Raw genomic sequence first — 22,234 nt, 5'->3', positions numbered from 1 at the left:
CTCTTGACCTCATGATCTACCCGCTTTGGCCTCCCAAGGTGCTGGGATTACAGGCATGAGCCACTGTGCTAGGCCAAATTTGGTTCTTAGAAACCAAAGAGTGATGTGTGCACCAGGCCCAGGGCTGAAGAGCTGCTTCTCACTAGATGCCTCTTGGTCTGGCTGCTGTATCCAGTCCTACCCAGGGTTAGCTCTGTTCCTCCTTCTTGTGGCATCTGTGTTTCTCTTTCTGCTCTGTCTCTCCCCATCTCCTAGTCCAAACATCCAAAGAAATTAATTACCTCCAGGAGATTGAGACCATCCTGGCTAACACGGTGAAACCCCGTCTCTACTAAAAATACAAAAAATTAGCCAGGCGTGGTGGCAGGCGCCTTTAGTCCCAGCTACTTAGGAGGCTGAGGCAGGAGAATGGCGTGAACCTGGGAGGCAGAGCTTGCTGTGAGCTGAGATCGCGGCATTGCACTCCAGCCTGGGCGACAGAACAAGACTCTGTCTCAAAAAAAAAAAAAAAAAAAAAAAAAAAAATTAATGACCTCTGCCCCTAACTGAACAAAGCCCTTCATCTAAGGCCACCCTTTGGTTGGCAGCCTTAGCCAGACATCTGCTTCTGGTCAAATCAATGTCTTGTCCACAGGGAGGCCCAGCGCTGTTTCTAGTTTTAGCTGGATGCAGGGTGTCAGACATGGCAGGTACTACGGTCTACCTGGCGGGTATCAAAGAGTTGGTCAACGTTCTCTCGACAACCTAATAGGGACCAATCGTGTAAGGCCAGTAGTAAAGGAGTTTGAAGTTCCCTTTCGGAAACCAATTAACAACCCCAAAGAGACAGTGTCTAACATAAAAGAGCAGCCATAAAAATATACAGTTAAACATATTTAATAGAAATATTAAAATAATCATTACACTTCCTCTCATTGCAGAAACCATGAAAGAATATGCCTTTTGTAATCAAAGTAATTTATCATGCAAAAAAGTATTTTGTTATGACATTCTTAAGTAGAGACTGTATTTCAAAACAAGTTTATACAGACTTCAAAAGGTCTAAAGTCAAAGAGAAAGTGAAATATATTTAAATATGGTTAGTTACATTGTATGCAGTTTGCATACTCATATTCACAGTTTATAAAGTAAAAAAACTAAACTCTTCATGTCAGCTCTGAAATAGATGCATTTTCATTCATACATTCACTAGTTAGGTCTGTTCTTCTAAGACAGGAGGAAAGATGAGATATATGAGATATTTTTTAAAGAACAAACAACATATCAGCAGCAAATTTCAGTTAAACTAAATTGGAAACCAATGTTCTGTGTAACCAAAGTGCAAAGTCAGTTCCCCAGCTCAGAAAGAAAATTAAGAGTATAAACTGAAGGCTTAAGAGAACTTCAGAGAGCATACTGTGTGATTAACACATAAATATTAAAAATTATCCGATTTTTGATTTAACAACACAGTTTGGATCTAGTCATTAAAACACATGCAGAGGTGTCAAAGGCAAGTAACACGACCACCTAAGCTTATTCAGAGGAACTGTGAAGATGTAGCACGGACCTCTAAGGTGTCTAAAATCCCTTCTGATGGAAAGCTTATGGAACACTATCTGCCAAAAACACTGAAAGCACCAGTTTTATATTTAGATCCAATGCTGAGTGATATAGTCACTGTTGGGATAGGTTTTTATTTGGGAAAATGGAGAGGATTCTCAAAACAGATTCATGGCTTGCATGCAGTGACACCCTATCAAGAGCCTGTAAAGACACCATGAAATCAACTCAAGTGGTGGGCCCACCTATTCATAGTCAGTGTTACACTAGCCAGCTCTAGGGCTCTGACAACATAATGAGTTCGAGATAGTATACTTTAAAGAAAAAAAGAAGAGTTTATTTTAAAGCAAATAACTAAACTGTATTTTAACTTAGCATAATTAACTGCAGCATATTTACTTCATAGCCCCTTAACATGTCACTTTTACCAATAAAGCTTTTTCCTTCATATTCTAATCACAAAAATTACTCAACAATTTATAACAATCTATAACTCTGACCTTGCAATAAATAGTCATAAAACGTTATTTTTATTTTACTATTATTATTTTTAGAGACAAGGTCTCGCTCTGTTCCCCGAGCTGGAGTGCAGTGGTACAATCACAGCTCACTAGCCTCAAGCGATTCTCCAGCCTCAGCCTCCCAAAGTAGTGGGATTTCAGGCATGAATCACCACACCTGGCCTTGAAACATTATTTTTAAAGCCTAAATTGCAGTTGGTATGGTACCAAAATTTAGTTTAACTTCAAAATTCACAGTACTGCCGAGAAATGGGCGGGTCCTCAGGTTCCAGAGAAGTGTGGAGTGAATTCATTCCTGGTGGTTTTATTCTGGCAGCATGCATGGGAGATCACAGGAGTTAGAGGGCTGTGGCCTGCTATCAACACTTCAAGCTGTTGTACTTTTACTTCAAGATGAAACTTTTAAAATACATCAGTCATATAGATGTACAAATATATGTAAATGCAAACATATATACACACTTTTTGACAAAAGAATGATGGTAATATACATGAACCATTTTTGTAAATAGATTCTATTTGGTTAATAAAAATATTCCTTCCATCCACCTATCGAAGTCCAGACCAACTATGAAGATAGGATGCCCATCCAGAAGAACGGGAAGCATTTTCTTCCTCACCTTTGGAAAGTAAAAAAAAAAAAAAACAGTATTAAAATTTCTCAATGTAAAATCTATATTTTAGAACCATTCTAAAATATAATAATGTGTTTTTTACTGATTACATGCCTTTTTTTTGGGGGGGGGGGGGTTCTTTTTTTTTTGAGACAGGGTCTTGCTCTGTCACCCAGGCTGGAGTGCAGTGGCGTGATGGGACTTCGATGCAGCCTTGATCTCCCAGGCTCAAGTGATTCTCCCACCTCAGCCTCCCAAGTAACTGGGACCACAAGGTGTGTGCCACCATGCCTGGGTAATTTTTTGTTTTTTTGTAGAGATGCGGGTCTCACTGTTTTCCAGGCTGGTCTCAAATTCCTGGGCTCAAGTGATCCTCCCACTTCAGCCTCACATTGTTGGGATTACAGTCACGAGCCGCTGTACCCATCCATATGTCATTCTTTAGACACATTACTTACTAAATTTCTCTTTTTAAAGGATATACTGAATTTCCGGTTGAGCCAACTTAACAGCTAATTTTATATTTTAGCTTTAAAACATTGATAAGCAACATGAAGCAATCTAGAACTTAACCTTTAAATGGCTTTATTAAAGAAATCCAGCTATGAAAATCATGCAGAAATGATTATCTACAAACAATCCTACCAGCACATAAGAAATTCTTCCTCTATTCTGAAATACCGTCTTCTCACCAATATACTTTGATGTTATGAATCAATGTCTGTTCTTGAACATTATTGTCTTTCTCCATTAAACAATTCCAAAATAAAATTTCCAGCACAACTAAGTATTGTTGACGATAAGAGGATTTAAAAAAAAATTCTTTTAAAACAGAAGCTTATATACAACTTAGAATCTAAAACCAATAGATTTATGGTAAACCTTAAAACTGAACCAAAACAAACAAAAACCAAAGTTTTAATCATTTAAAAATCATGTTTATTGAGGTACAACTTACTTATAGTAAAACCTGCCCTTTTCAGTGTATAGCACTGAGTCTTGACAAATGCAGTTATGTACCACCACCGACCAAGGCCTGGCACATTTTTACCTCCTCAAAGTTCTCCCTGGCTGCTTCTCTCCGTCCTTGGCAACCACTAACCTGTTTTCTGTCCTTATAGTTCTGCTTTTTTCAGAGTGTCATATAAGTAGAATCACACTGTACCTAGTATTTTGAGTCTGACCTCTGTCAACTGGCATAAGGCATTTGAGAATTATCCATGTTGCTGTACTGGCAGTGCATTCTTTTTTATTGCTGAGCAGTATTCATTTGCATGGCTGTACCAGTTTATTCATTTGCCAGTTGAAGGATAACTGAGATCTTCCTCGTTTTTAGCAATTTTAAAGAAAGTTTCTATGAATAATTGTGTACAGGTTTTTAATTAAATGTTTTGGAGATATAATTCATATACCACATAATTCACCTTTTTAAAGTGCATAATTCACTGGTTTTTAATATATTCACAAGGTTTGTGCATAGGTTTTTGTGTGAATACTGGTTTTCATTCCTCTTGGATAAAGATTTAATTTGGTATTAGCCTTCCAGACACCTTTCTGTGTTTTCATACGTATATATGTATGACAGTCTGACCTTAGGCAGAGTAGCATTTTCAAAATTTTACATGGGGAAACTTCTAGAGTTAAAGCCATTTTATTTTTCTGTTCTGTCTGGTTTTATCTGCGTGTTATTTACAATCTGCTGCGTAACAAATTACAAACTTAGTACCTTAACACATATTTATTTCACAGTTTCTGTGGGTCAGGAGATCAGAAATGGTTCTATTTCAAGGTCTCTCACAGGGCCGCAATCAAGATGTTGGCATGGCTGGGGTCTCATCTGAAGGCTGGACTGGAGAAGAATCTACTTCCAAACTTATGTGGTAGCTGGAAGAATTTAGTTCCTCAAGGCCGCTAAACTGATGGCCTGTGTTCCTTGCCTCTGGGATGGTAGCTTGCTTCAACAAAGTGTGCAAGCAGAGAAGACAGAGTCCGCTAGCAAGACAGAAGCCACAATCTCTTGTAATCTATCATTTTTGCTGTATTCTACTGGTTAAAAATAACTCATTAGGTTAGCCTACTGGCTCTCAAGGGGAAGAGATTATACAAAGGCATGAATTTCTGGAGGAGGGAATGAGGGCAAAGAATTCTGAGAAGTCTGTCTTCCACAATCTGAAGAACTTCTAGAAAGTAGGAGGAAGTGATATTGCTTAGGGATGGACAACTTGGCACTGGTTATGTATTTCAAGTGAGGTAACCTTGTTCCCAAGAATAAAGAGAACCAGACAACTGTAAACATTTCCCTAAACTGAAATGCAGACTGTTGTATGTTCCCCTGAAATGAATGATGTAAGCTGAATATAAGATTTTTGACAAAATAAAAATTTTGCTGTGTTCTCAGGTCTGGCAGGCTCCTGCCCTTATGCAAACAATGTTCCTGGCAGCTATTCATCTCCTTAGGTAAATAAGAATTGGAGAAAAGCTGTGCTGAGATATGATGCATTTGCTCTTGCCTTGGAACGTTGTTTTCTGATAAGGTTCTATATCCTCTGCAAATCAAATCAGGCACTTACAGTGTGAGTATGCATTCTCTTCCTGCCAGTCTGGAGATGATCAAAAAGCCTATAACAGGCTTGGCCTATTTTCCTATTGGGTTGCTGGGGTTTTTTTTCGTCTTTATTTACTTGTAGAGAGTTTTAGACCTCTGTGTATGTATGGTGTACAAGTGACAATATTCAGATCTGTAAACTGTAATGCAGTCTGGGAGCAAAGAAGATATAGAAAAATGACTTTTACTTCCTGCTTAAGTAGTAAAATTGAGATTCAAATTTTGCATATAGAAGTACTATATGGCTAACTTATTTGGGGAGCAAAACTGACTTACCGTAAGTCTACCTGAAATAGAAATAAAACACTCAATTTGTGAAATAAGCTGAGTTTTAATGTGTGTGGGGGCAGGGTGAATTAACATTTGTGTTGCAAGGAGAGGAGCAATCTATACTTACCACTGTCTATTTGACATTATTTGGGGACTACTGCTACACTCTAAGTCATTTTACCTTATAACGCAGAGTTGTAACACGCTACTCTGAGCAGCTCATGACATCTGCTTGAAATTTAAGTTGGGCCCCTAATATGTGTTTATTATAAGAACTTTGATGCTGCTTTTCAGAGTTGGGTAACCCACTTTACCCGCTAAGCTAATGTTTCCTAAATACACCCAAACCCACAGAAAGGAAAACTATTCCTCATTAACTCACAGCCAACATCATAAACATTTTATATCTACAGCTGATGATACAGTCAGGTATTTACCAACACTCATGTATATATGTAGAGTTTCAAGAAATAATTGCTTATCCTTACTAGATTCAACATATTCTAATGTTTGACATATTATTTTTATTTCTTAATTTTTTTTTAAAGATGGGGTTTTACTTTGTTGCCCAGGCTGAAATGCAGTGGCGTGACCAGGATTTCGACCAGAAGTTTGACTGCAGCCTCAAACTCCTTATAACAAACAATCCTGCTGCCTTAGCCTCCCGAGTAGCTAGGACTATGGGCACATGCCACCAGATCTGGCATATTTTAAAATTTTTGTAGACATAGGGTCTCGCCATGTTGCCCAGGCTGATTCTGAACTCCTGTTCTCAAGCAATCCTCCTGCCAGGTCTTCCCAAACTGTTGGGCTTACAGGTGTGAGTCACTGAGCCCAGCTTGTATTCTTTTGATTTAAAAAAAATATTCTGAATGTGATCCACCAAATTAATTTCACCATCCACTAATAGGTAGCAACCTGAATGAAAAATACTGTTATAAACTTTACACAAAACCAGAGATTATAAACATTTGCTTCCAAGGAGATGAGAGAGGCAAAAGGTACTTGTTTGCTCTGATGGGCCCTGTTTCCTTCAGTGCCAGGAAGAGTGGCTCTCAGACCTTTCTTCTGGCATCCCTCATGTATGCAGTGTTGGTTATTATTTTCAAGGCCTTGGTAACAAAATGCCCCTAGTGTGACCAGTCAGACTGACGGTCCATATCTGTAATATGGTGGTAAGTTTCCTTTGCATGTCTTTCTTTCTTGCATCTTAGACCTTTTACCTAGGAAATTTTCTTTTTGCTTGAAGTACATCATTAAGAATTTTCAGTGAAGGCAGATTCTTAAAGTTTTTGTTTTCCAGAAGAGATCTTGGAAAATATAAAAGGTTGGCAGTTATTTCTTTTAGTACATGAGATAGTATTACACCAATGCTGTTGAGAAGTCTATTGTGAGGCAATGTGTCTTCTTTCTCTGGCTGCTTTTGAGATTTCTCTCTGTCTTTTTTAGGGGCAGTTTTACTCTTATGTGACTAGAAGTAGATTTCTTTTTTTTTTAATACTGCTTGAGATTTTATTGAGTTTTTGAATCTGTGGATAGATATCCTTCAACAGTTCTGAAAGATTTCCAGCCATTCTCTTCATATATTATCTGTGCTGTGTTCTTTTCTCTCCTTTTAGAACTTCGATTAGTAAAAACGTTTGATGTCTTTTCCCACTCTTGTTTTTTGTTTCTCCCATGCTGAATTCTGTGTAATTTCTTTTGAACTATCTTGTAGTTTACATTCTTTTTTTTTTTTTTTTTTTTTTTTTGAGACAGAGTTTCGCTCTTGTTGCTCGGCCTGGAGTGCAATGGCACCATCTCAGCTCACTGCAACCTCTGCCTCCTGGGTTCAAATGATTCTCCTACCTCAGCCTCCCAAGTAGCTGGGATTACAGGCATGCGCCACCACGCCCAGCTAATTTTTGTATTCTGAGTAGAGACGGGGTTTCACCATGTTGGCCAGGCTGGTCTCGAACTCCTGACCTCAGGTGATCTACCCTCCTCGGCCTCCCAAAGTGCTGGATTATAGGTGTGAGCCACCGCGCCAGGCCTTACATTCTCTCTCTTAAAGAGAGAGAATGTAAGGTATCTAAATCTGCTGCTAAACCATCATTGTTTTTAATTGTAATAAGGTCTCTTTTATGTACTCACATTGATAAGAGACAAGTAGTAAATAATCTTTAAAGGGCAAACTAATGTAAATATGTTTTCCTGTCTGTTTACAGGACTTAGCAAATGCACATCTTAGAGTTCTGGGTTTCTAATGTGTATCTCCTCTATGAAATTCTTCAAAAATTTCTGTTATTGGTATCCCTTAGGTTAGTCTCTTTTAGAACTTCTAAATCAATGGACCCTTAACTTATAGGAGCCACCTGGACGTTAGCAACATCTACATTAAACATGCTGAGCTTTTAAAAGAGGGCTGTTAGACATGCTGAGTATTTTGAGATAATATCATTGTTGTATTCAAAACTAATGAAAACTTTAATTTTAAAATGCAAATGTTCTTAAAGTCCTGGTTAATTTTATAACTATAAAATTAGTTATAATTTTGAGATTTCTGTCTTGTTTTTTATAGGGGCAGTTTTACTCTTAGGTGACTAGATTTCTTCTTTTTTATAACTATAAAATTAGGTTTACTTTTGTTAGAATAAATTAAAGACAGTGAATTTGTAATTTGAATAACTACTAAAAATATACATGATGTATTCTATTTGGGCCCTTGTGACAAAAATACTATTGTGGCTATAGAAACCTATCCTATAGTTTGAAGAACTGAGATTACTGTCAGTATTGAGAACATTCCTCCTTCATCATTAGAAAGATTATAAAAAACCAGATTCAAAGAAACTATCAATACTACTTATGAAGTATGTCTGTAAAAAAAATTGAGCCTGAATCTTCTCAGGCCTCTAGACCAGGGGTTCTCAAGGTATGGGCCCCAGACCAGAAGTATCAGCAACAAATTGCTAAAAATGCAGAATCTTGGGTCAGAAATTGGGGACCAGCAATTGGAATTTTAGTAAGTATACCAGATGATTCAGATGCCTGCTCAATTTTGAGGATGACTCTTATCAGTTTAGTTATTAGGATTTACAGGGGATGGGGAACATGTTAAAGAGCACCAACTAGATAAGGTCAATCAGTCAAAAGTAAGATGTCTGGACATTCTGGGCCTCCTGATGTCTTAGAAAGCACACAATACCATCTATGATGTATTTTTGTCCACCATCCCACCCAATTGCACCTGGATCTTCCTATTTATAGGCAATTGGAACAAGTTCAGTGTTACCCTGTAATGATTAAAACCCAAATATAGAACTGCTATATAGCATAAATGACCACTTTCTTCAATTAATAAGTGGCACATTAAAAATATATTTATATATATAATTGTTATAGATAAAAAAACAACAAAATGCCCGGGCGTGGTGGCTCACACCTGTAATCCCAGCACTTTGGGAGGCCAAGGCGGGCAGATCACAAGGTCAGGAGATTGAGACCATCCTGGCCAACATGGTGAAACCTCGTCTCTACTAAAAATAGAAAAATTAGCTGGCGTGCATCTGTAGTCCCAGCTACTTGGGAGGCTGAGGCAGGAGAATCACTTGAATCCGGGAGGCGGAGGTTGCAGTGAGCCATGATCGGACCACTGCACTCCAGCCAGGGTGACAGAGCAACACTATGTCTCAAACAAACAAAAACACAACAACAAAATAAAGCTTAAGGAACATCAACCAAATGCAATATATGAGCCCTATTTAGTATACTATAAAAAGACATTCACAATAACACAGGCAAAATGAACATAAACTAGGTATAGGTGACAGAGAAATCCAATAAACATTGAATTATTCACTGAGGAAAGAAATGATGTGTGGGATTTAAGTCTCTAACTCTCCCCTATTTACGCCAAAAGATTGTCCATGAGTTGAAAACTGTTAGAGATGGGTGACAACTCAAGAGAGATTATAGCGTCTTCCTTGTGCTTGTAAATGGCAAAAATAAAAGTAATTTAAAACTAAAACAAAAACGAAACCATAATTCTTAAGATGCAGCTTGAATTCACTTAACTATAGCAGTTGTATATGAAGCATTTCAAAGAAGTTAATGACATCACAGTATTTAATCCATCTGACATGGAAACCAACTCTAACTACATCATAGTTTTTTTTTTTTTTTTTTTGAGATGGAGTCTTGCTCTGCCGTCAGGCTGGAGTACAGTGGCGTGACAGATCACTGCAACCTCCGCCTCCTGAGTTCAAGCGACTCTCCTGCCTCAGCCTCCTGAGTAGCTGGGACTACAGGCGCATGCCACCATGTCCAGCTAATTTTTGTATATTTAATAGAGACGAGATTTCACCAAGTTGGCCAGGATGGTCTCGGTATCTTGATCTTGTGATCCGCCTGCCTTGGCCTCCCAAAGTGGTGGGATTATAGGCATGAACCACCGGCGCCTGGCCTATGGCACAGTTTTAAAACTGCATTTGCCTAGAAAGTGGATTGCTGTATATAGACCAAGTGTTGGGCTATATGACTCCATTGTCTTAGGCTATTTGGGGTTGGAGGAAGGAAGAGGGATGAAGTAGAAAAGGAACAAGCTAATAAATGTTTTTTAAAAAGTAGAATTTAAAACAAAACCACGTTCAGCTGAACACCAGAACTCAACACCAGGATAAAAATCCAATTTTCAAAGAGCTAGAAGATCAAGCTAAGCACTTACTGTATTTTGCTGAACGTTAAAATTATATAAATGTACTACAGTTGCCTCAAGATGTTAAAAAGTCAGCTTTTCAAATCTAGTCACGGCCTACTCATATGACAGACCCAATTCAAATGAGCAAAATTGAAAAGTTACACATACAGACAACTTCTCAACCACCAGGCTGTTTAGTTTAAGTTAGAAGTCAGAAGTTCTGAGACTCTCCTTTTACCCACCTTGAGCAACCGCAGCAAGTTTTCCCTTTTCTTCAGGGCTGAGCTGCAACATCGTATTTATAACAGGAAGAAGTCTCTCTCTTTCACTACCTGGTTTCAAGAAAATGAACTGCAGCAAGACGTTCTTCAAGTATTCCAGGTTAGCTGCAGACTTCTCTCGCTCTTGATTCCTTTCCAATCTTCTTATTTCACTTTTGAGAAGCTGGTGTTAGAGAAATGAGTTAAAAATGGGCTTTAGGAGCTTCTGATTAAATATGGCAGACTGAACTCATGTATTTTTCTTCTCTTCCCCCCAAATTTCCCCCTTCCCTCCATATGGCAATAAAGGAAGGAATTCAGTTAACTACAGCAGCTGCATGTGAAGCATTTCAAAGGAGTTTATGACATCACCGTATAAAATCCATTTGACATGAAAACCGGAACTCCAACTATGAGATAGTTTCAAAGCTGCATTTGCCTAGAAAGTGGATTGCTGCATATGAACCAAGTGTTGGGCTATATGACTCCATTGTCCTAAGCTATTTGGGGTTGGAAGGAAGAGGGGTGAAGTAGAAAAGCAACAAGCTAATACAAGAGGAGAAAAAGTAGATGAGACACATCAAGAAATTCTCACGAGAAACAGATGAAGAGGTGGAAATGAGTCAGTCCAGCAGCTTACCAGGTATCACTGACAAGAGGAGAGGATGCATCCTGTGCAAATACTGGGGTTCTTGTCTCAGAAGCACAGGGTATCATGGAAATTGGAGTTGAAAGCTGGGGAACTGATGGAACGTCTCCATGAGGAGCAACTAACTGGAGCCATGGGTTGGTACCAAGATGTTCCCTCTGCCTTCTGCTTTCGATAGAAACTAAGCCAGTATGGCATGCGGCTCTGAAAATGGGCTGAGGGGAACATTGGCAGCCTCCACTAACCCCCTGCCCCTACCCTGTTCCTGAAGTCCCAGGCAGTTAAGACGTCCACAGTGAACGGCACTTAACCAAAACAAAAGTTCAGACACAGTGAAAATTCAGGAATATAAGACAATGTAAAACACTATCAGAGAAATGAGGCAAAGAATGTTATAAAAAAGGTAACAGGATGTTCAAGTCTTTGAGGAAGATTTCCAGGTTGAAACCAAGCCATAGCTTTTAGTATATTTTCATTTTAGGTTAGGCAAGAAAGTTAGCGAACTTTGTCCTCAAACCTAGGACCATTTAAAAATGTGACAATAAAGAAGACTAAGAAATCATGAAGAGAGTATAAATTTATGAAAATATAACATTTGGCCAGGCGTGGTGGCTCATGCCTGTAATCCCAACACTTTGGGAGGCTGAGGCAGGCAGATCACGAGGTAAGGAGATTGAGACCATCCTGGCCAACGTGGTGAAACCGTGTCTCTAGTAAAATAAAAAAAATTAACTGGGCATGGTGGTGCATGCCTGCAGTCCCAGCTACTTGGGAGGCTGAGGCAGGGGAATCGCTTGAACCTGGGAGGCGGAAATTGCAGTGAGCTGAGATTGCACCACTGCACTCCAAACCTGGTGACAGAGCGAGACTCTATCTCAAAAAAAAAAAACAAAAAAAAAGAAAATATAACATTTAAATAAGTCATTTAGGTTTACTGGGCTAGTTAGTGATTTGTTAGCTATGATAATGTTTTTATTAGTGGGAAAATGTTATTTTATAGAGATGCATACTGAAGTATTTAATGGTGGAATGTCATGATATATACAATTTACTGAAAATAACTGAATTCAGCTTTAAAATAATCTGACAAGGATAGCTAGTGGCCTTGCACAGTGGCAGGACAGATCTATTAGGAGCAGCAAAGTACAGGGGAAAAGCATGTACTTTTCAGACAGCTATGAGTTTGAATTTTGTTCCACCATTTACCAGCTTCAATTTTTCTCTCAACCAGTGATGATATTAAATAATGTATGTAGAGCCCAGGGCCTGGGTCATAAGAACTCCTCAATAAGCAGTATGACTATATTCTGAGGGGTGATTTATCAGTGAGCCAGGGTGGAAATACCTCATTTGAGTAATCCTCAACTGTTCTGCAACATTCCTAGATGTTTCTGGTGTCTACTTTAAACAGGAAAAACTTCCCATGCCACTTTGCCAACTCCACCTGAAAACTGTTTAGTGGTTCAGTACTATAATATCAGTTGAATAATTTAAATTCACTGGTTATCTTTAGAATTCAAAGACTCACACCCATTTTTTATTTAAGCATATGTGAACAATGATTTGTGAACATCTCTCTAGTTTCTAAATCTATTACGGTTTCTTAGAAAAAGTAGGAATTAAGAAATAATCTTTATGTAATAGGTGTAAAAGAAGTATTTTGGCTGGATGTGGTGGCTCATGCCTGTAATACCAGCACTTTGGGAGGCCAAGGCAGGTGGATCACGAGGTCAGGAGATCGAGACCATCCTGGCTAACATGGTAAACTCTGTCTCTACTAAAATTACAAAGAAATTAGCCAGGCATGTTGGCGGGCACCTGTAGTCCCAGCTACTCGGGAGGCTGAGGCAGCAGAATGGCGTGAACCTGAGAGGTGGAGCTTGCAGTGAGCTGAGATCGTGCATGTGTATGGAGGGTCAAGAAAACCAAACTGGCGGTTTTCACGGCGGCCAGGTTTTCTGATCTCACCTTAATTTGCTCCATAAGGATTGCATTGGTTGCTTCTGTTTCCCGAAGCAGGCCGTTTAAGTGATCTGCACTTTTTGTGGTGGAACTGAGCTTCTGTACCAATTCTTCTTTGGTAAATTCAGCATGCCATAATGGAGGCTCTGCAAGATGTTGTTCCAAGAATTAATTTTCAAAATCGTACATTACAGATGAAGATTCTAAATAAGAAAAATCTAAATATCTTACTATGTGATATTTTATAGGTCTGCTTTCTTTGCCATTCATCTATTCAGCATACCTCAATCAACAGATTATATGTTGTAGGTGACACAAATAAAACAGTATCTCTGTTGTAAAGCATGTAATCTAACGGAATAAAGCCCTATGAGTCCCAGTTCTGAAATCTGTCAGAATTGTGTTTATAGACAGTTTTATTACACATCTTCTTCCCATCTATTAATATTCCAAGATTTTATGTCATTTCACGTATAAGGAAAGCATTAACATTTACTGGTCACGTATCATGTTCCCTCATAAGAATCTTCTATCAGGCGGGGTAGGTATCATTATTCAAACTTTACAGACGATGAAACAGGCTCACAGTTGAGAGGTAATTTTTGCAGAAATCACAAAGTCAAATTGGCTTCTGGAGTCTGCTGCTCTATCATGATGCCTCCATGTCACCACTATTAACTTTGCCTGAAGGAACCATGACTTGTAGCTTCTACCCCACGTGGTCAGTGACCATGAATACAAATGACCCTTACTACAGGTGATTCTGAAGTTTCAGGAAGATGACAGATTCCCCCTAAATTTTGAACAGTAATATTAATTACAGGTAATAAAATATACCAAAACATCACTACAAAAATTTAGCATTACTTCATCAAGAGAAATAAACTGAAACTGTCAGTTTCTTGGAAGGGTGAGAGGATAGTTCATCCTGCTTTCTAATATCCACCACCTATTTGTGACTATAAACTTCCCACCACTTATTTATGGTTCAAGCCTAGGGCAACAGCTAGCATTTTATTTTAAAAAAGATTTGTTTAATAATTTTTCCATTTGGACAGTGTGATGGTTAATACTAGGTGTCAACTTGATTGGATTAAAGGATGCAAAGTATTAATCCTGAGTGTTGTCTGTGAGGGTGTTGCCAAAGGAGATTAACATTTGAGTCAGTGGGCTGGGGAAGGCAGACCCACCGTTTATCTGGTAGGTACCATCTAATCAGCTGCCAGCGAATATAAAGCAGGCAGAAAAACCTGAAAAGGCGAGACTGGCCTAGGCTCCCAACCTACATCTTTCTCCTGTGCTGGATGCTTCCTGCCCTTGAACATCACACTCCTAGTTCTTCAGTTTTGGAACTTGGACTGGCTCTCATTGCTCCTCAGCCTGCAGATGGCGTAGTGATCATGTAAGGTAATACTTAATAAGCATCCATCCATCCATCCCATCCATCCATCCAACCATCCAATTAGTTCTGTCCCTCTAGAGAACCCTAATACAAACAGGTAGTGGAATATTGAAAGAAATTTTATTGGAGCAGCCCAAAAAAGCATATGTAACTTAGAGTAATAGTAATTAAATAAGACAGTGAAATTAAATAAGAAAAAGATATTTAGACAGAGTAACATACCAAGTTTAGTTTCGGGAGAGTTAAGCAGCTGCTCTAAAGACTGTGTGTATGTGCTGGCGGAAGACACAGACTCCGTATCAGTTGTCTCCATGCCTTCTCCCTCTTCCCGGGTTACAGTGTGCATGTCTAGAAGCGGGAGGTCTGTGTTTCTCCTTTCTCGAAGGTTCTTCAAAGATTGTTGAGAGGAAACTGGGCCTATTAGATTTTTTTTAAAGGTTAAGTGTGAGATTGTTCAAAATCTATTGATTTGGCCTTACAGAGATACACAATAAAATGAAAATATCAAATGATAAGAGTAGAGGAATTAAGTAACTATAAGATAAGTGAAAGGTGTATGAAGAATTGCTAAAGCATTTCTTAAAATTTAGTCATCAAAGCCAGGCGTGGTGGCTCAAATCTGTAATCCTAGCAGTTTGGGAGGCTAAGGTGGGTGGATCACGAGGTCAGCAAGTTCAAGACCAGCCTGGCCAAGATGGTGAAACCCTATCTCTACTAAAAATACAAAAATCAGCCAGGCACGGTGGCAGGTGCCTGTAATCCCAGCTGCTGGGGAGGCTGAGGCAGAGAATTGCTGGAAACCAGGAGGCGGAGGTTGCAGTGAGCCAAGATCACGCCACTGCACTCCAGCCTGGCGACAGAGTGAGACTCCAGCTCAAAAACAAAACAAACAAAAAACCTTAGTAATCAAACTTTTAAATACGTTACTCATTTTAATAGAAGCTATAAATTAATTGCTACTAGCTAAGATAAACTGTTAGATAACACAGCTCATAATATAGTACTACTTATTTTTTATTAATTTAGAGTACAGGGCCAAACTACTGCTAAATACTGGCCAAAATTAAAAGACTAGATTCTAGCAATTTTTCAGGATTAGGTATTTCAGATTGCTGCATACTTCTTGAAACACACTTGCTGAAATCTGCTTGGCAGACATCCTCAATCACTGCCCTTATACCTTTACCTCTGCAGCTTAATTGTTGCTGCTCACACCTACAGTGCTCACACGGTAAGAGCCCAGAATCCAGGGCACGGAACTAATCAATTACATTGTCTAGCAAGACTTTCCTGTTTGCTGATAAACTGTATAGTGTTTTTTTTTTTTTCTGAGACAGGGTCTCACTCTGTCACACAGGTTGGAGTGTAGTGGTACGATCTTGGCTCACAGCAACCTCTGCCTCCCAGGCTCAGGCCATCCTCCCACCTCAGCCCCACAAGTAGCTGGGACTTCCAGGTGCATGCCATCCCGCCCAGATAATTTTTGTACTTTTAATAGAGATGGGATTTCACCATGTTGTTCAGACTGGTCTCAAACTCCTGGCCTCATGTGATCCACCCGCCTTGGCTCCCAAAGTGCTGAGATTGCAGGGGTGAGACACCACGCCTGGTCTAAGCTGTAAAGTTTATCAGGCCCTTTGACATGTATTGGTTTATTGACTCCAAAAATCTGAAGTTCAGAGAAATTTAATGACTTTGCCCAAGGTCTCATAACTGAGTTAGAAACCAGAATTGTAATCTAGATTTTTAAACTTCAGATTTCATTTATTTTGCATTTCATTAAATTGCCTTAGTCCTGACTGCCCTTTCTGAAGCATTTTCCTGGGTTTCTGGTAAGCTGACTGCTTATTCCACTGCTGATTGCTAGATTACAATCTCTTGTGCGACCTTTGCCCTGGCTGATTACTTCCTTTGTTGATTCTTTGGCATATGTTAAATTCTTCTGAAGTTGCTTTTTTACCCTAATAAGGGACTGATAGCTGCTAATGCTCCAGTGACAATATTTCCCATGGGAAACCAAAACACCATCAACTTGCTACTAAAATACTGCATCATCATGGCTGACATTTTTCCATCTCTTCCTGGTAGCAGAATGGAAGATACTGGGTGTGGCTGAACTAAAACTCCAACTAGTTGTAAATGTGAAAGCAAAGAAGCTATATTGGTTATGCAGTTCTAACACATTCAGTGCCGCTTGAGTGTTTCTAAGTTCCTTGCTCTATCTAATGTTTCTATTTAAAAAGTAGACAAATTTGACGTCTAACAACGGAGAACACGAAAGAAATCTGGTGAATACTAGAATTAAGACATGTGTCGGCCAGGCGTAGTGGCTCATGCCTGTAATCCCAGCATTTTGGGAGGCCGAGGCAGGTGGATCACGAGGTCAGGAGATCGAGACTATCCTGGCTAACACGGTGAAACTGCGTCTCTACTAAAAATACAAAAAATTAGCTGGCCTGGTGGCAGGCACCTGTAGTCCCAGCTGCTCGGAAGGCTGAGGCAGGAAAATGGCATGAACTCGGGAGGTGGAGCTTGCAGTGAGCCGAGATCGCGCCACTGCACTCCAGCCTGGGCGACACAGTGAGACTCCGTCTCAAAAAAAAGACATGTCATGAGACTGACAGAGGATGTTTAAGTCAGAGAAAAAGAAATACTCCTTTCCATTGAGGGTAAGGAATACATCAAAGTCAGCATTCTCAGAGGTTATACAGACTTCTCTAAGTATAATGAAGAGGGAAGGATTCAGATGGTTCAATTATCTTTCTAGTAAGCAAATCCAAAATTCATTAATCACAGATTTGACACTGGTGACACCTAGTAAATTTTCTTTCTTATGAATTTGTGAAGAATGTATTTAAGAGACAAATGCATGAAAACATGAACAACTAATATTTCCATGTGTACATACATACTTCTTGTGGTCGGTTCATTCTTAAGCTGGAAGAGCTGTGCTTCCATCTTGGAGAGCTGCTGCTGTAATGTCTCCACTGTCTTTCTGTGTTCTTCCTGCAAATGTCGCACTTGATCTCGGAAGCTATTTCGAAGGACCTCGTTCTGGGATGTTAGCTGACTCACAGTCTGTGTATGTTCAGATTTCATCATCATGTTCTCTGATTGTACTGAACACAATCTGAAAGACGAGAAACTTAGTTACAGAAGATCTTTCAACTTTATATGCTGACTTAGCCTTTCTCAACTGGGTTCTGCAAGAGAATTAGCTCTAAGACCTCTACTGAATGTATGAATCAACTTCTCTCCTACATACCTACACTGTACTCATTGTGAAATAACTTGATGAGAACTGACACTGGCTGTCATCTAGTTCAAATAATCTGTGTTACACATTTCAGATGAAGAACCCCAGTTAAGAAACTGTGTTGTGTTGTCCAGACTAGGAACTTCTTTCATGGTTCATCAGAAAATAGGATTATATTTAAAGCATAAAATAATTATACTTTTAATTAGTCCACTTCTTCACATCATCATATAAGGTAACTCACATGAATGTAAGATTAATCTCCCTTTTATCTACTACCCTGAAAACATTAAAAAAAAAAAAACAAAACCAACACTCTTCTGATTTACTCAGAAAACTTTAGAGGAAAGTATCCATTTTTGAGTTGATTAACATAAACCACAACAAACACAGACTTGGTTTACTATAGCTGTTTCAAATCTCACTGCACATGAGAATCACTGGAGTACCTTGTTGACAATAGAGACGTCTAATTTTCATGTTACACCCACTGAATCAGGATCTCAGTAGTGGTTCTAGGAATTCCCTACTTTTAGTAGTTTTCAATGTGATTTTTATGTACTCAGCCTGAAACTAACCAGTGGGCCTACAATTTGGGAACCATCACTTTTAACGGTTTACCTGTAGTTTTCATGTTTTATATGTTTGGCTTTGGTAAAAAAAATAAAAATAAAAAATAAATAAATTTCCTTTTATACAGGGGATCCACACAATTCTCTCATAAAAATTTAAAAAATACAAAAGCCGTCAGAGAAAAAAGTAAAAGCCCCTTATTAATTACTCTCATGCCTGGCAGGATAAAATCCCAATTCCACAGGTGGATAAACGTTGTTAACAGTTTAGTCTGTACTTTTCCAAGATATTTTTTCTACCTGCTACACATATGCGCACCATACAAGGTTTCAAACAGGGTTTAGTGGCTGAAAGGAGAAATGCAATAAAATACCATGTTTCAGAAAAGAAATCTTAATTACTAAGTTCATACTGATTAATGAATCTAGAAAATACTAGTGTATACAAATTTCTCTGCAAGCATTTTTTTCAAACAATATCTACCAAGAAAGCAAAGGAAGAACCATCGGAGGTTACAAAAATAGTCTAAGCAGGATAAAAATTAGAGGTGGGTAAAGTGTCTATTCTCGAATAGGCAGTATCACTGACATTTATGAATTTACCAATTTGAAAGCTAAACGCTTAAACCCCCCATCTGGAATCAGAATGATTGTGCTGATGGAAGTTCACTGTTCTGTCTCAGTTGTTACAGAGGTGTTTATATTAACTGTAGTCTCTGCGTAATACAGATATTATATTAGTTAGCCTAATTATCACATTCCTCTGGAACCATTTTCACAATCTGCTATAGAGAAAGTATGAATATTAAAACATTTTTTGAAAGTGGAGACTACATAAAGAGAAGGCTATTTCTTCCTACTTGGGCACAGACAGTAACAATACCATTAGTTTTTAATATTTCTGAAGAAGAGGAAAGACTCCTAAAGATACCTCAAAATGCTATGAAAAGTGACTGGCACATAGTAGGTGCTCAAAAAACACTTACTGAAAGACTGAATTACTTTAGAGGAATCAACAGTACTTTATTTGTGTTAGCAATGTAATTTGCAATAACTTTCCAAAAGAATAAGCGTTGGAGAATATCAAGCAAACATCACTATATATAAAATAATCTCATGGTAAACCCTGGTGATAGGCAGTTAGAAAACTGGTACATCTTCCCTGAAAACTTTTGGTTTACATGATTAACATGCAAATTACACTGTTAACAGACAGAAGCCACAAAAAGCTAAACCTGCTTTCATTTTTCAGATTAGCATAAGATTAGGTATATATTATATAAGCAAATCTGTGATAAAATTATCTTAACACCCTTGATAAAAGATGCTCAATGAAGAATTCTTTTCCTCAGCCTAATACTCCTACTACCCAATTTCTTTATCACAGGAGTTGAAAACTTCTTGTTCACAATAATCTATTTATTTTGCCAATACTTCTAATGTCTATTTAAAGTATTACAGTGAACAAAATATGACAAATTGAAGACAGAATTGCAAAGATAAGTTGCATATTCTTTTTCAGTTAGCAACTATTTGGGTGTTTTCTTCTAGAAAAAAAAATGCTTATGATTTGATACTTGGGTTGGAAAGTAGTATGTTTTTGTTTGCTTTTTTAGAGAAACATCCTAGCCAAGAAGGCTGTAGGAGACACAGAATACTGGATGAGCAGATAGACATTAATCGTTCTTAAAAATGCAAAATACAAAAGCAATGTAAAAGGCGAAGCTCTAAGGTAGATAAGGCAAAGTTTCCAAGCCTTTAGAAATGTCTATTTTTTATTTTCTAATCTGCATTTATCTCAAGGATCAACATATTAGAAGTTTCAACAAAGAAATACATTGCTGTCTGGTACAGCGTTAGTGCTGCTAACAGTCTTACTTTTCCCGGAGTTCTGCCTCTTTGGACACAGTTTCCTGCAGCATCTTGTTGTGCCTTTCTAGCAGTGTATCATGTTCAGACTGCAATGTTTGAAGTTCATATACATTAATCTGTAAGTTATTTTGGCTATCTTGTAATTTGATTTTTAGCTGGTGAATCAGCATTTCCAGATGTTCCCTAAAACAGAAATACACAGTTTTAAAATTTTTTGAAAAAGGTGAATTTGATTTTGTGGTTTTAAATATAGTTTAACCATTTAACCTTTCAATGCCATACTCTTGGATGATTATAAAGGAAATATAATAGAAGAATTCAAGACTAGGATTAAATATAATACAAAAGATATTATAGCCAGATTTAAAATCTTAGGCACTACAGATTTACAAAAAATTTCTCTAAAATTTAGAATTTCATATTCAAAAAGGGGCATCAAAATAGCCTATTTATGTTACAAGACTATGTCAGTTAAAGAAAAAACCTCACACTATTTTTTTTTTTTTTGAGATGGAGTCTGGCTCTGTTGCCCAGGCTGGAGTGCAGTGGCTCAATCTTGGCTCACTGCAGCTTCCGCCTCCCAGGTTCAAGTGATCCTCCTGCCTCAGCCTCCCATGTAGCTAGGACTACAGGCACCCACCACCACGCTCAGCTAATTTTTTATTTTTAGTAGAGACAGCGTTTCACCATGTTGGTCAGGTTGGTCTTGAACTCCTGACCTCAGGTGATCCGCCAGCCTTGGACTCCCAAAGTGCTGGGATTACAGGTGTGAACCGCCATGCCCGGCGCACTCACATAGTTCTTAAATTGTTGTTATAAGAATGGTATGTCAGACCAAGTTACAGTGAAAGATAATCCCTGAAGAAGAGCAGGTCTTTTTAGACTTGGAAAAAACACTAGGTGGAGATAGTTAAAATCCTGATTCTGCCACAATGAGTACAATACACTATTAGTTTCTTTTTTAAAAAAACGTATTTATATTATAAGAAAGTAGAAGGAACACAAAACATTTACATTCATGTAATGTGAACTCAAAATTTAGGCATGGTCAAAAATGGCTCTTGAAAATGGTGACATTTATATTTATGAAATGTATCAGTATCTAATTTCCCCTTTATATAATGAGCTACTGGAAAGAAAATACCATGTTTCAATCTACAGTCTCTATATTTAATAGATTCCTAAATGAAAGTAACAGAAACATAAACATACAAAAATTTCAGAATAATTAGTCTTGTTTAGAACAGTAAGAGCCAGATGTAAAACTGCTTTGAATACTGAACCGCTCAACACAGATGCCATGGAATGCCCTCTTTCTCTCTTACTCCCAGTACAAAGAGGATCTGTATGCTAGTTTCAAAGCAGCATAAATAATATACCATTCAAATAGAACTGAAATGGTCATAAATAAGAAAAGTTTAATTCTAGACCAAAATTCAGTACTAAATTTAAAGTTTTTGAAATAAGTGGAACATTTTAAAGCAACTTCTGTTTAACTAAATTAATGGCAAATAAGTATACTTAGCATTTTAATTTTTACTTCTAAATTTTCAAAATTGGAAAAACAAATCATAATGGAATTTTAATGCCTGTATTTCTACCACGACAAGATCTTATTAAGATTGAACTGTTAGCCTATTATCTCATATCCTGGCTTCACTGTGCACTTTAACATCTAATTTTAGAGTTTGCAACAGTGTTCTTTGTAATGAAGTTTCCCTGTTACTGTCTGCAGACACAGTGAAGCCAAGAAATTCTGTTCTCTTTGGTAACAATATACATAATTTCACAGTTAAAAATCATAATAGAATTTTAGGCCGGGTGCTGTGGCTCACGTCCGTAATCCCAGCACTCTGAGAGGCTGAAGCGGGTGGATCATCTGAAGTCAGGAGTTTGAGACCAGCGTGGCCAACATGGTGAAACCCCGTCTCTAATAAAAAATACAAAAATTAGCTGGGTATGATGGTACATGCCTGTAATCCCAGCTACTCAGGAGGTTGAAGCAGGAGAATCGCTTGAACCCGGGAAGCG

General features: G+C 38.2%; 1 protein-coding gene and 1 long non-coding RNA gene across 5 annotated transcripts in view; one reads left to right on the top strand and one right to left on the bottom strand.

The window, feature by feature from the left end:
- The window catches only part of LOC115933554 (uncharacterized), a 29,606-nt gene extending 24,001 nt beyond the window's left edge, over positions 1 to 5,605 (top strand). The window contains exon 3 of the long non-coding RNA XR_008677057.2: positions 4,427 to 5,605. This is a non-coding gene — a long non-coding RNA (uncharacterized lncRNA). The remainder of the gene's footprint in view (positions 1 to 4,426) is intronic.
- Positions 861 to 22,234, bottom strand: part of GCC2 (GRIP and coiled-coil domain containing 2) — a 62,291-nt gene continuing 40,917 nt past the window's right edge. For all 4 annotated transcript variants that reach the window (XM_031008188.3, XM_031008186.3, XM_031008189.3 and 1 more), the window contains 6 exons: positions 20,210 to 20,386; positions 17,416 to 17,633; positions 14,726 to 14,920; positions 13,108 to 13,247; positions 10,473 to 10,674; positions 861 to 2,683 (listed from right to left, as the gene is read on the bottom strand). In XM_031008188.3, coding sequence (XP_030864048.3) covers positions 2,613 to 2,683; positions 10,473 to 10,674; positions 13,108 to 13,247; positions 14,726 to 14,920; positions 17,416 to 17,633; positions 20,210 to 20,386 — 1,003 coding nt within the window. In that variant the 3' untranslated portion in view covers positions 861 to 2,612. The remainder of the gene's footprint in view (positions 2,684 to 10,472; positions 10,675 to 13,107; positions 13,248 to 14,725; positions 14,921 to 17,415; positions 17,634 to 20,209; positions 20,387 to 22,234) is intronic.

This window comes from Gorilla gorilla, chromosome 12 (assembly GCF_029281585.2).
Source record: "Gorilla gorilla gorilla isolate KB3781 chromosome 12, NHGRI_mGorGor1-v2.1_pri, whole genome shotgun sequence".
Classification (NCBI taxonomy): domain Eukaryota; kingdom Metazoa; phylum Chordata; class Mammalia; order Primates; family Hominidae; genus Gorilla; species Gorilla gorilla.
This window is presented reverse-complemented; position numbering and strand designations above follow the sequence as displayed.